The sequence below is a fragment of the Leopardus geoffroyi genome, chromosome E1, assembly GCF_018350155.1.
Source record: "Leopardus geoffroyi isolate Oge1 chromosome E1, O.geoffroyi_Oge1_pat1.0, whole genome shotgun sequence".
Taxonomy (NCBI): Eukaryota; Metazoa; Chordata; class Mammalia; order Carnivora; family Felidae; genus Leopardus; species Leopardus geoffroyi.
The window spans coordinates 13,885,194-13,899,450 of NC_059330.1; the positions used below are offsets into that span (position 1 = coordinate 13,885,194).

The following is a 14,257-nucleotide window of genomic DNA, read 5'->3' on the forward strand; positions in this document are numbered from 1 at the left end:
ATCCATTTTGAACACTGATTTTTATGCAATGCTTATCAAGTATTTACATACATTATTTCATTTCATCCCAACAATCGTGTGAGTGGGTATTTCTGTTATTATTTATAAGGGCTGCGGCATGATTTATAACAACAAATATTTTGGTCTTCACCCATTCCTGGCACAGGACTCCTACAGCCTGTTGAATCTCATAAGTGACGAGAGCAATGGGAGCATTCAGGAGCATCTTTTGTTACAATATTTGGTCTTTTGTCCTTGGTTCCTGAAACAGCTCCAGAGCCATAAAGGTGAAAGCAAGAAGGTTATTTATAAGTTTGTTAATGAGGTTGACTTTTGGGACACCCCTAAGGATGGCACTGGTTGCCAGGGGAACCAACCACCATTAGAGGCTCCAAACCTTCAGTCCCACCTCCCCAACCTCGCGGGAGGGGAGAGGGGCTGGAGGCTGAATCAATCTCCAGTGGCCAATGGTTTAATCGATCATGCCTAAGTAATAAAGCCTCTATAAAAAAACCCAAATGATGGGTTCAGGGAGCTTCCGGGTTGGTAGGTACATGGCCGCACTGGGAGAGTGATACACATCCAGAGGACACAGAAGCTCTTCCCAGCCTTCCCGCATACCTTGCCCTCCACAACTCTTCCATCGGGCTGTTCCTGAGTTATATCCCTTTATAATCAATTGATAATCTAGTAAGTAAACTGTTCTGAGTTCTCTGAGCCACTCTAGCAAATGAATAGAACCCGAGCAGGGAATCATGGGACCCTCAAATTCATAGCCTGTTGGTCAGAAGCACAGGTGACAACAGACTCATGGCCGGCATCTGAAGTGAGCAGGGGGCAGGCTTGCGGGGCAGAGCCCATACCCTGTGGGATCTGACGCTCTCTCTGGGAGACAGTGCCAGAATGGAGCTGAACTGCAGGACACCAAGCTGGTGTCACAGAATTGTTCGGTGGGGGGAAAACAACCACACATTTGGTGTCAGAGGGAGGTGAAAACAGTGCTGTGAACAGATAGAAAACAGGAGCCGGAAGGCTCAGAAAAAGGAAGGAACTTGTGCTAGCAAGTGTTAGGTGCAAGGTTTGACCTCGGGTGGGTCTCTCACCCGAAGCTCTGCCTCCCAGACTCAAGATGCACCCCTAGGAAAGGGCTTTCTTTTTCCGACTTTCTTCCCAACCCATCCCAGGAACAACGGACCCTTTCAAGCCCTCTCCACATCTGTGAGGCTGTGTATTGCATCTCTCCTACCGGAGGAGATTTTTCTGGTTTTTTCCTTCGGGCAGGAGCTTCCCAGAATCCTCCGGCTGCTCAGCATGAAAATGGCCTTAGGTAGTTCAGGCTATGAGTTCTCTCTTCTCTTCCCTTCCCTCCAAGGCTCCCAAGCTCTGCCTGGTGTCGTATCCCCCAAGGTCACTACAGCACGCCCGCCACCCATGGCTCAGCTACCCCACTTTGGCGAGGCTCACCTGCATTTTCTCCAGCATCTCAAAGAACTCCGCAGACTGAAAGACACAAAGAAGATACATCAGTCAGGAGGTCTGCTGAGAAAGCCTCCTTACCAACTGTCTGCAAACTTAGCCCAGGGCTTCCCGGGGGATGAGAGTCATTTGGATCAAGAGAGAAGGTAATTTGATTTTGCCTTTGCAGGGCTGGAGGGCCAGAATGCCCCATACAACAAAAGAAAAAACGAAACATGCGCAGGCTGGCGAATGGCCCTGGGGAGAGCAGCCGCTCAGTCTCTGTCAAGAGAGAGGAGTCTATAGGGCCCCTGGGAAAAGCCAAGTTCCCTAAAGCACCTGTCAGCCCCAGGATGAAGCCTCCAGAAGGAGTCATGTTTGGAGTATTTTCAACCCAACAGTGAGGCCAAGGAGTCCAACACAAGTAGCTTTCCAACTTTAGTAGCAACACAGCCCTCCAGGGACCCTGGCCAGGGCAGCCATGGGGGCTTGAGCTCCAAATGTGCCTGCCCCTGTCCCCTGCTCCCAGAGTACCTCTTTGGGACCCTGGAGCTTGTGAGCAAAGCCTGAAAACCACCGAACTGCAGCCTCCAGGGACCTGGAGAGATTTTTTTTTTAAATCTCGAACTATGTAAATCCAAATCTTTAACCCACTTTGGTGTCAGCTTTGTAAATTCCAGGTAAAGGCAAAAAGGAGAAACAGGAAGTGGAAAAGGGGGCGGGGGGGGGGGGGAGGGGTGAGTGGCTAAAAGCTCTGCCCTAACAAAATGCATGCAGAGAGCTCTCAGCAGCTTCCCCTCCATAGAAACAGCTACAGGGGCGCCTGGGTGGCTCAGTCGGTTAAGTGGCCGGCCGACCTCGGCTCAGGTCATGATCTCGCAGTCCGTGAGTTCGAGCCCCACGTCGGGCTCTGTGCTGACAGCTCAGAGCCTGTTTCAGATTCTGTGTCTCCCTCTCTCTGACCCTCCCCCATTCATGCTCTGTCTCTCTCTGTCTCAAAAATAAATAAACGTTAAAAAAAAAAAAAAGAAAGAAAGAAACAGCTACACTGTCTGGTCACAACATCACTGCCCACATCGGGACACTGGCAAACCGTGAGTTAATGAGCACCCAGAACATAGTCCTCAGATGAACGGGAAAGAAAGAAAAGAAAAAGAAAAGAAAAGAAAAGAAAAGAAAAGAAAAGAAAAGAAAAGAAAGCAGTGATAATGAAAAACGAGGATATCTTGTCACTCCTTTACGCAGAGGTAGGGCATCCCTCCCTTCCTCCACAGGCACCAATGGGCCAGAATCACCAGGAGCCCCCCTGCCCTCAGAATTTGCAGAGAGAACCACCACAGGAAGAACGCTTGAGGAGTCACCTGGCTTCAAATGACCTGTCCCAGACCAAAGCTGGCCTGTCAGAGGCAAGAGTCTCTGACCCACCAGCAGTTTGGGCTTAAGGGTCTGGAAACCCCACCTGTGAATATACAGAGTGGATGACAAGTTTCACCACATCAGCACCCCTGACCAGAAGGAGCTGTCAAACACACAACTCCCAAACCTATCCTCCCCACTGATTCTGTGCATCCTTCTTAGCTCCAACCTCCAGGAGACCAAGATTCCTGGACAGAAAGAATTTATATAAATCAACAAGGGGAGAAAGATGAGCAGGAAGAAGACGAAAGGGCAGAAACCATCAACATTTATACACACAGACTTCTGATCCAGCAATTCCTCTTCTAAGAATCTGGGCTGTGAACACGCTTCCATGGGAACACGAGGATGAATGTTCACCGCACCACTGTTTGGGTTACGATGAGCTACGTTCAAATACCACAAATAGGTGTCGATATGTTAAATAACTTGGATGAAATGGACAATTCCAAGCAATACACAAACTACTGAAACTGACTCAAAGAAAGGCAAATATATATATATATATATATATATATATATATATATATATATATTTCATAAATAAAGAAATTGAATTAGTAATCAAAAAGCTACACAAAGAAAAGCCCAGGTCCAGATGGCTTCAGCTGTAAATCCTGCCATTAGAGAAGTAATACTAATTCCTCAGAAACTCTTAAAATAGGAGAGAGAACACTTCCCAACTTATTCTAGAAGACTAGTATTACCCCGACACCAAAACCAAAGTCATCACAAGAAAACTACAGACCAATATAGTTCATGGATATAGACACAAAAATTCTCAAAAATACTAGCAAACTGAATCCGGCACCTTCTAAAAAGAATTATACATCATGACTGGGTGGGACTTATTACAGTCATGCAAAGTTGGTTTAACATCCAAAAATCAATGAATATAAAAACCAGAGGAATAAAAACAAAAACCATATTATCAACTCAAAGACTAAAGAAAGCATTTGACAAAATTCAAAACGCTTTCTTGAGTAAAATTAAACATACACATACACACACACACACACACACACACACCAAACTAGATAGAAGGGAAATTCCTCAACATGATAAAGGGCGTTTACAAAAAAAAAAAAAAAAAAAAAAAAAAAAAATCACAGGTAATAATATTCTTAATAATGGGAAACTAGATACTTTGTCCATAAAAGAAGGTATAAGACCAGAATATCCACTGTCATCATTTCTGTTTATCATTGTGTTAGATGTTCTAGCCCGAACAGTTGAGCAAAAGAAAAAAAAAAACACAAAAAAACTATATAAAAGGCATCCAAACTGGAAAGGAAGAACTGAAACTCTCTCTATTCACATAATCTTATATAGAGAAATAAGGAATTCACTAAGCAAAACTTACTAAAAATAATACAATAAATGAGTTCAGGACGCAAGACACGAGATCAACCTACAAAAAAAATTGTTTTGCTATATACTATCGATGGACAATGAAAATAAAATTAAGAATTCCAATTTTAATAGCATCAAAGAGAATAAAATACTTACATGTAGATTTAACAAAATAAATGAAAAACATATACTCTGAAAAGCACAAGACATTGATGACAGAAATTAAAGAAGTTATAAACAAATGGAGATAAATCCCATGATCACAACTAGAAGGGTTGGTATGATTAGGAGATCTACACCCTCCAAACTGATCTACAGATTCAACGCAATCTCTATCAAAATCCTAGCTGAATCCTTTGTAGAAATTAAAAAGTAATCCTAAAATTGACGCTGAAATTCAAGGGGCCCAGAATGGCCAAAAGAACAAAGTTGGAGGACTCATACTTCCCAATTTCAAACTTACTGCAAAGCAAAACAATCAAGACAGTGTGGTAGTGACACAGGATAGGCCTATAGGTCCATGGAATGAAAGTGACAGTTCAGAAACAAATCCATAGATCTATGGCAATCGGTCTTCAACAAGGGTGCCAAGACTATTCAACGGGGTCTTTTCAACAAATCATGTTGGGAAAACTAGATAGCCATGTGCAAAAGAATGAGGTTGGACCCTTAGATCACACCATCTACTGAAATGAACTGAAAATGAATCAACAACCTAGATATAAGAGCTAAAATTATAAAACTCTTAGAAGAAGGAACATATGGGTTGGCTCAGTCAGTTGAGTGTCTAACTTTGGCTCATGTCATGATCTCACGGTGCATGAGTTCAAGCCCCGCGTCTGGCTCTGTGCTAACAGCTCAGAGCCTGGAGCCTGCTTCAGATTCTGTGTCTCCCTCTCTCTCTCTCTGCCCCTCCCCCACTCATGCTCTCTGTCTCTCTCTGTCTCAAAAGTAAACATTTAAAAAAATGTGTAAATAAAATAAATAAAACTCTTAGAAGAAGAAAACACAGGAGTAAGTCTTTGTGACACTGCATATGGAATGGATTCTTAGATATGACACCCAACGCATAAGCAGCAAAAACAAAAAAACAATAATTTAGATTTAATTTCACCGAAATTAAAAACTTTTGTACTTCAACAGACACTCTCAAGTGAAAAGACAACCTCACAAAATAGGAGACATATTTGCAAATCATATATCTGCCCCTCTCCCCCGCTCGCAGTCTCCAAAATAAAAAAAAATTTTAATAAAAGATTCAAGATGCACTGCTAAGTGAGACAAATGGAATTTAGGTGATCCCATTTTTTTTTTCAATTACATATAAAAAACCTATTTGTGTGTGTGTATCCCCTATATGATATACACATAAAGATATCAATATACAGGTATAAAATACATAGATATGCATAGGTATGTAGGTATCGATACAGATAGATAGGTCTGATGTGCATACACACATCACTCATCCCAACAAAAAATACTAACTTGAAGGATAAATGTCAAAATAAGTTATAGATTAAGGATATTTTTTTTCCTTTTTTCTTTTCAGTATTTTTTAAATTATCTGTAACAACTATAAATTATTTTTGGAGTAACTTGTTACCCAGCAATAGTTTTTAAGGCTTCGACACACAGCAGAAGCTCTGGCATTCCTTTCTTTGCTTCCCTCAGCCCCTGCCCCAGGCCCTTCTCTCGTCTTCATTACCGGGTATCCGGGGACACAAGTACACTGCCTTTGGTGTCCACAGAAAGCCCCTGGATTCGGGCCAATTCATTCCCGGCTCTGACCGTGGGTCTGTGGATTACAGACTGAGGCTCTCCCAAATGACCCTCCTATCCAGTTTACTCTCTGTTATCCATGAAAAGTGGCAATCAAAAGATCTTTTGTGGGGGAAAAATACGTATTTGTGTGTTCTTAGACAATGCCCTTGTATTGTCTGATCTGTTAACCCCAAATGATTAAGCATCTGCAAGGCACGGACTAGATACTGCAAGTGCCAGGCGAGGACTCCAGGGTATTTCATCTCAATTATTAGACAAAGCTGCTCAGCATTGTTACAGATGACCAGTGTCACAGTGGTTCAGAGGAGGCATGAAGCACTTCTGGCTGGAAGGTCAAGTGTATGAGTTCTCTACTCCTGTGTGACAAATGACTCCAAAACTTAGTGACTCTAAATTTCTTTGGCTCAGGAATGCAGCAGTGGTTTCATTGTACGGTTCCAGCTCGGAGTTCCTCAGGTGGCTACAGTCAGGACATGAACGGGGGCTGCATCACCTGAAGACCTGGTTGGGGCTGAGGGATCTGCTCACAAAGCTGCTGCCAGGAGGCCCCATCCTCTATCACACACACCTCTCCAGAGGCTGCTTGAATGTCCTCAAAATACTGCAGCTGACTCCCCCCACAGTGAGTGATCTGAGAGGCAAAGCTACAGCACCTCTTACGACCTCATCTGTGAAACTGCGCACCATCCCTTCCCCCTTGTCCTATTCATTGGATGCGAGTGCCCACAACCACACAACCAGCTCACACTCGGGGGGGGGGGGGGGGGGGCGGAATTAGCTTCCACCTCTTGAGGAGGGAAGTATCAAAAAATGTGTGGACACATTTTAACACCACCCCATCAAGGAAGGCTTCTGGCGAGAAGCGGGATCCCACTAGACCTTAAAGGATAAACAGAAATCACTTTGAAATCACTTTGAAATCACTTTGCTAGGGAGGGGGAAGAGGCCATTACAGGCAGTGGTTACTGTGTGGACAGAGGTGGATAGATGAAGAAGCATGACGTGTGCTCAACAAACAGCGAGTCGATCAACAAGGCAGACAGGCCTTTCAAGGCTCACGTGAGGGCGAAGTGAGAACGTGGACAGGAAGTACCAGACGGGGCCTGGTCCAAGGCGAGCACGCAGTTCCTGCTGGTAGTTGCTATTTACTACTTAGAAAGCTTGCTCTGGGGGGTGCCTGCTGGCTCAGTCCGTTAAGCCTTGTTTAAGCATCCAACTTTGGCCCAGGTCATGATCTCACGGTTTGTAGGTTCAAGCCCCACATCGGGCTCTGTGCTGACAGCTCAGAGACTGGAGCCTGCTTCGGATTCTGTGTCTCCCTCTCTCTCTCTACCCTCCCCCGCTCACAGTCTCTCTGTGTCTCTCAAAAATAAACAAACATAGAAAAAAAATTAAAAAGAAAGCTTGCTCTGGAAGTGAGCTGTGTCCTTTTGAGAGATGGTCTGGAAGCTTTAGGACAGTTCCGGATTTAGAACACAGCTTTATCAGTCTTCCCAGAGGCAGTGTGTTTAGATTACTGTTAAAAACGGGTTTGCGTTTCCCAAGTGAGGATGCTGGGGCTGGCTCAGATGAGAGGCTGAGGGCTGAGATCCGGCCTCGGGCCTGAGTAATGCACTGGGCAGCGACTCCTGCGTGGACAGCGCCCAAGAGCAGAGAACAGTGGCAACTTGGCCTCAGCTGTGTCGGCCCCACTTCTCGGTGACTCATTGAACTTTCCTATGGGACAGTCCAGCCATGGCAAAGAGCAAGTCTCTTTTTCCACCCAGAAGCAGGGTGACTCAGGCCAGCCCGGAACAGCAGCTCCGGCCACTCACACCTACTGCCGTCCACACCCCCGAGATCGCGTCACACAGCCAAGAGCACACAGAACGCACTCAATAAATGCTTACTGACTCACTAGCACTGTCCCGTAGGCCCTTCAAGACAGAATGAAGTCCTGCCCGAGGCATCCTCAGGAAGGGAATTCCCCCTCCATCAGGAAGCCAGCATTGGATTGTCACAGAGAAATGTAATTCAGCCTCCTCATCAATAGCATCCGCTCAGCTGTCCCATTTATTATTAGCAACAACGGTTGCCACCCAAATCCCAGCCACAGCCAGCGTGTCCCCTTGGGCTCCCCTTTAACAGCCAGTCAAGTAAGCCATGAGATAATCACAGAGAACCAGCGTTCAACCAAGGAAGTCACAGACTGGGCCCCAGGCTTTTGTTTGGATTCCACCCCTGTCCTCTCCACCTCCCAATATAGAAAACATCAGGCCTTCCTCTAGAAGGGCAAAGCGAGTCCTTGGGGGTGAACGCAGGAGGAGGTCTAAGGCAGCAGGAGCAGAAGAGAACAGAACCTGCAAGGTCAGCCTCAAGAAATCCTCCAGACGCCCCTCCTTGTTCACTTGGGTGTCAGCCCCTGCCCAGGCAACGGAGAAGCAGCCATGAAGGAGCACAGTGTAGGAGGCCACAGACCTCCATCTCGCCGCCCTGCGCCCTACCTCCATCTGGTCCACAGCAGCCCTACATCTGGATGCGGCCTTTCCCTGCAGACAAGCAGCCACCTGTTCTTTCCTTCTTGCTATATCTCAGCTGGGAAGGTCTCCACCAGCACTGCCCCCTCTCCCTCATCCTCCCCCCGACCCTATTTGGAGAAGGGACACTCACTGCCACCCACCTGCTGCCCATAGGGTCCCTGCTAGGCAACCTGCCCTAGCTCTGAGCTCCTTTCTTCCCCTCCTGGAGACAGGATGTGTTTATATGTGAACGGCCTTTCTACAACCCCTGCCCAGGAGGTACCACACGCCCGCTGCTCACAGCACAGGACGGTGTCGTCTGAGCACCTGCGCCTTGGAGTGGGGCTGCGGTGGGGTAACGTGAGCCAGTCTGCAGAGCCTGGCAGAGCACCCAACACAGCATGCTCGTGCACGGTAGCAACTGTCTCCTTGTCCCTGCCTATCTGAATCTAGGACACACCAAAGAGGCAAAGGTGTGTCGACGGCAACAAGAGACATGGAAACAAGACAAGGATGGAGGAGAAGGTGCTCCCAGGAAAATGGGATGGAGACATGGGCTGGGTGGTGCTGGGGGAAGAGGGAAACAGAGCAAGCTTCTTGTCCCCATAGGCAAGGAAGACACTGCAAAAGAAAAGGATTTCTGGAGAGTTTTGTAAAGAGATTTTTGGAAGGTTGGGAGAGCTAAGGAACACAGAGCACACCCCCCACGGGGAGCCAGACAGGATATGTCCCATGGCTGCCTAGCCAGAGCGCAAGTCTCACTGCTCTAACTCTGCTGCTGGCCTAGAGGTCCCCCTCCACAGCGCGGGCAGAGTGAGGGGGCCAGCTGGCCACCAGCCTAGCTGCCAAAGCCTGCGGAAAACGCTGGGGATGTTCCCCACAAGAAGACAAAGGGTAGGTTCACTAGAATAGGAGATCCTCATAGGCAGGCCCTTGATTTCGTTCACTGCTATGTCCTTGGGCCTAGAATTGTCTGGCACATAGGAGATGCTCCAGGAACACGTGCTGAATGAGAGACTGATTACTCTGCCAAGCAAGCCAAGAACGAAGCAGGCGGTGGAGGCTGAGTCTTTGTCTTAGGAGTCTGGGCTAAAGAGGCCAGTGCTGATGCCAGTAAGTACTGTCTGCTCTTTGGCCACAGACTGTACCCCTCATCCTGGACAGCCAACCCTACCCCCAACTGGCACCTCCAGTAAGTTGCATCCAGGCACAGGGAGTGTTCCATGCAAGCCTCCCTCCCCTTCTCTCTTATCCTACCTTCTTGCTCCTCTTTCCCTTCTTTGGGCTCCAATCCCACCAATTCACATTGAGCACAGCTCCTTGGCTGCTGGCGCCTGGAGACACTACTTCAGCTGTGTCATCTTGGGCCAGGAGCCTCCAGGGGTCTTTATTTACTATGACAACCGTGATGCAACAGAATTGCCTGAAGGGCTCGTTGAAAAACAGGTTTCGAGCCACCCCCCCCCCCCACCCCCCGCCCACCCCCCACCCCGGCAAGCTTCTAATTCCTGGCCAGAAAAGCTCCATTTATAACAAGTTGCCAGGTGATACTGGTACTCCTGGTCTAGAGACCACACTGAGAACCACTGACTTGTGGAATTCACTGTACTTAATGAAGGTGATGTGTGACAGGGACCAACCTGGCCAGAGCAGAGGTGGAACAGCATCAGGAAGAATGGGAAGATGGCTGGGTTCTTATGGAACATCTTAAAAATTAGGCAGAATTCTATTTAAATCTCCAAGGATTTGAAAATGCAAACGACTACAGGTACCAAGCAAGTAGCCTAAGAGTGAAGGGCTAAGTGAAAAGATTGATTCAATAATCAAAAAACTTCCCAAAAAGAAAAGTCCAGGATCAGGTGGCAACATGGTAAATTCTAACAAACATTTCAAGAAGAATACCACCTGGGCTCCATGCTGGGCTTAGAGCCTACTTTAAAAAAAAAAAAAAAAAAAAAAGGAGGGGGAGGGGGAGGATGGGGGAGAAGAAGTGGGGAGGAAGGGGAGGAGGAGGAAGTAGAAGAATTACCACCAATCCTTCATAAACTCTTCCAGAATATATAAGAGGAGGGAACACTTCCTAACTCATTATCAAAACCATACAAAGAAACTACAAGGGTAGGAAACTACAGACCAGTATCCCTGCTGGATACAGACGCAAAAATCCTCAACCAAACAGTAGCAACCAAATTGAACAGCGTGCCATATGCCATGACCACATGGGATTTATCCCAGGAATGCAAGGTTGGTCCAACATAAGAAAATCAATGTAATACATCATATTAATAGAATGGGGGGAGGGGGGGAGGGACACATGATCATCTCAACTAACACAGAAAGAGCACTTGACAAAATCCAATAATAAAAATACTCAGAAAACTAAAAATAGAAAGAAACTTCCTCAATATGATAAAGGACTTTTTTTTTTTTTATAAACCCAAGTCATGCTCAATGACACTGAAAGCATACTGAAAACTTATCCATAAGACCAGGTACCAAATAAGGATACCCACTCTCACCACTACTATTCAGTGTACTAAAAATTCTAGCCAAAGCAATTAGGTAAGAGAAAGAAACAAAAGGCATCCAAATTGGAAAGGAAGAAATAAAACAATCTCAATTTATAGATGACATGAACCAATATGGAAAAATCCAAAGAATACACACACACACACACACACACACACGCACGCACGCACACGTTACTAAAGCTAATAAAGGACATTTTTTTTTTAATTTTTTTTCCAACGTTTATTTATTTTTGGGACAGAGAGAGACAGAGCATGAACAGGGGAGGGGCAGAGAGAGAGAGGGAGACACAGAATCGGAAACAGGCTCCAGACTCTGAGCCATCAGCCCAGAGCCTGACGCGGGGCTCGAACTCACGGACCACGAGATCGTGACCTGGCTGAAGTCGGACGCTTAACCGACTGCGCCACCCAGGCGCCCCAATAAAGGACATTTAAAACCGTTTGTTACAAGCTCAACAAACAAAAGTCAGTTGTTTCTATATATGAGCAATGAGAAATCTGAGAAGAAAATTAAGAAAACCATTCCATTTACAATAGCATTTTTAAAAATCTACTATAATTTTACCAAGGGGGTGAAATATTTGTACCCTGAAAACTACAAAACAGTGATGAAAGAAATTTAAAAAGACATAAATAAATGGTACAACATCCCTTGCTCATGGGTTGGAAGACAATATTCTTAAAATAGCAATACTACCCAAAGCAATCTAGAATGCAACCTCTATTAGAATCCCACTTGGATTCTTTGTAGAAATTGAAAAGCTGATCCTACAGCTGATCTGGAAACTCAAGGGAAAACATTCTGCCAAAACATTTTTTTTTTTGTAGTACAATTGAGTTACATTAGTTTCAGGTGTACCACAGTGATTTGACTAGTTTGCACATTTTGCTATGTTCACCAACAAGAGTAGCTACCACCTGTCCTGATACCTCACTATTACTACAATGTCACTGACTGTATTCTTTATGCTGTTGTCCTTTATCCCCATGAGTTACTCATTCCATAACTAGAAGCCTGTATCTCCCACTCCCCTTCACCCATTTTGCCCAATCCTCCAAACCCCTCCCAAAACTGATGGCAACCATTAGTTTGCTCTATGTATTCATTAGTCCGATTCTGCCCTTTGTTTACTCATTTGGGATTTTTCAGATTCTGCTTATGAGTAAAATCATATGTATTTGTCTTTCTCAGTCTGACATTTCACTTAGCACAATACCCTCTAGGTCCACCCATGTTGTCTCAAATGGCACAATCTCATCCTTATGGCTACATGATATTCCACTGAATACATATATACCACATCTTCCTTATCCATTTGTTAACAGACATGCCGTTTTCACATCTTGGCTATATTGTAACTAATGTGGCAATAAACACAGGGGTGCATGTATCTTTTCAAATTAGTGTTTTGTATTCTTCTTCATAGTGGATTTACTGGATCATATGGTAATTCTATTTTTAATTTTTTGAGGAACTTCCACTGTTTTCCACAGTGGCCGCACCAATTTACATTCACACTACCAGTATATGAGGATTCATCTTTCCCCACATCCTTGCCAACACTTATTATTTCTAGCCATTCTGGCATGTGTAAAGTGACATCTCATTGTGGTTTTAATTTGCATCTTCCTGATGATGAGTGAAGTTGAGCATCTTTTCATGTGTCTGCTGACCATCTGTATATGTTCTTTGGAGAAATATCTGTTCAGGTTCTCTGCCTGTTTTTTAACCAGACTTGTTGGATATGAGTGGTTTGTTTGTTTGTCTGTTTGTTTTTTTATTTGAGAGGCTGGGGTGGGGGAAGCATGACTAGGGGAGAGAGTCCCGAGCAAGCTCCACGCTCAGCACAGGCCAGACATGGGGTTCGATCCCACAACCCTGGGATCATGACCTGAACTGAAATCAAGAGCCAGACACTCAACTGACTGAACCACTGGGTGGGTTTTTTTAATTTTTGGTGTTGAGTTGTGTAAGTTCTTTTGGGTATTAACCCCTTATCAGATATATCATTTGAAAATATCTTCTCTCATTCACTAAACTGTCTTTCTGTTTTGTTGATGGTTTCCTTTGCTGTGCAAAAGATTTTTTATTTTTATGTCATCCCAATAGCTTATTTTTGCTTTTGTTTCCCTTGCCATAGGAGACATGTCTAGAAAAATGTTGCTATGGCCAATGTCAGAGAAATTACTGCCCGTGTACTCTTCTAGGCTTTTTATGGTTGCAGGTCTCACAGTAGGTCTTTAATCCATTTTGAGTTTATTTTTGTGTATTCTGTAAGAAAGTGGTCCAGTTTCATTCTTTTACATATAGCTGTCCAATTTTCCCAACAGTATTAAAGAGACGGTCTTTTCTCCATTGTGTATTCTTGCCTCCTTTATCATAGATTAATTGACCATGTAAGTGTGGGTTTATTTCTGGACTCTCTATTCTGTTCCATTGATCTATGTGTCTATTTTTGTGGCAGTACCATACTGTTTTGATTACTACAGCTCTGTAGTATATCTTGAAATCTGGAATTGTGATACCTCTAGTTATGTTCTTCTTTTTCAAGATTGCTTTGGCTATTTGGAGTCTTTTGTGGTTGCATACAAATTTTAGAATTATTTGTTCTAGCTTTGTGAAGAATGTCGTTGGTATTTTGGTAGGGATTGAATTTAATCTGCAGATTCCTTTGGGTAATAAGGACATCTTAACAATATTAATTCTTTCAATCCATAAGCATGGAATATCTTTCCATTTGTTTGTGTCATCTTTAATTTCTTTCATCAATGTTTTATAGTTTTTGGAGGACTTTCACCTCCTTGGTTAAGTTTATTCCTAGGTATTTCATTCTTTTGGTTCAATTGTAAATGGGATTGTTTACTTAAATTTTCTGCTACTTTGTTATTAGAGTATAGAAACGCTATCAATTTCTGGGTATTAATTTTGTATCCTGTGACTTTACTGAATTCACTTATTACTTCTAGTAGTTTTTTGGTGGAGTCTTTAGAATTTTCTTTGTATAATATGTCATCTGCAAATAGTGACAATTTAACTTCTTTACCACTTTGTATACTTTTTTTTTTTTTTTTTTGTCTGATTGCTATGGCTAGAATTTCAGTACTATGTCAAATAAAAGTGTCAAGATAGGACATCCTTGTCTTATTCCTGGTTGTAAAGGAAAACCTCTCAGTTTTCCACTACTGAGCATGTCAGCTGTGGGTTTTCATATTTCTCTA

At 44.3% G+C, this 14,257-nt stretch overlaps 1 protein-coding gene across 12 annotated transcripts in view; it reads right to left on the reverse strand.

Moving 5' to 3' along the window:
- The window catches only part of RAP1GAP2 (RAP1 GTPase activating protein 2), a 225,711-nt gene that overhangs the window by 61,734 nt on the left and 149,720 nt on the right, over nucleotides 1-14,257 (reverse strand). For all 12 annotated transcript variants that reach the window (XR_006714770.1, XM_045487735.1, XM_045487740.1 and 9 more), the window contains one exon: nucleotides 1,465-1,500. Coding sequence is in view for 11 of the 12 variants with exons in the window: in XM_045487735.1 (XP_045343691.1) it covers nucleotides 1,465-1,500 (36 nt within the window). In the remaining variant the exon portion in view is untranslated. The remainder of the gene's footprint in view (nucleotides 1-1,464; nucleotides 1,501-14,257) is intronic.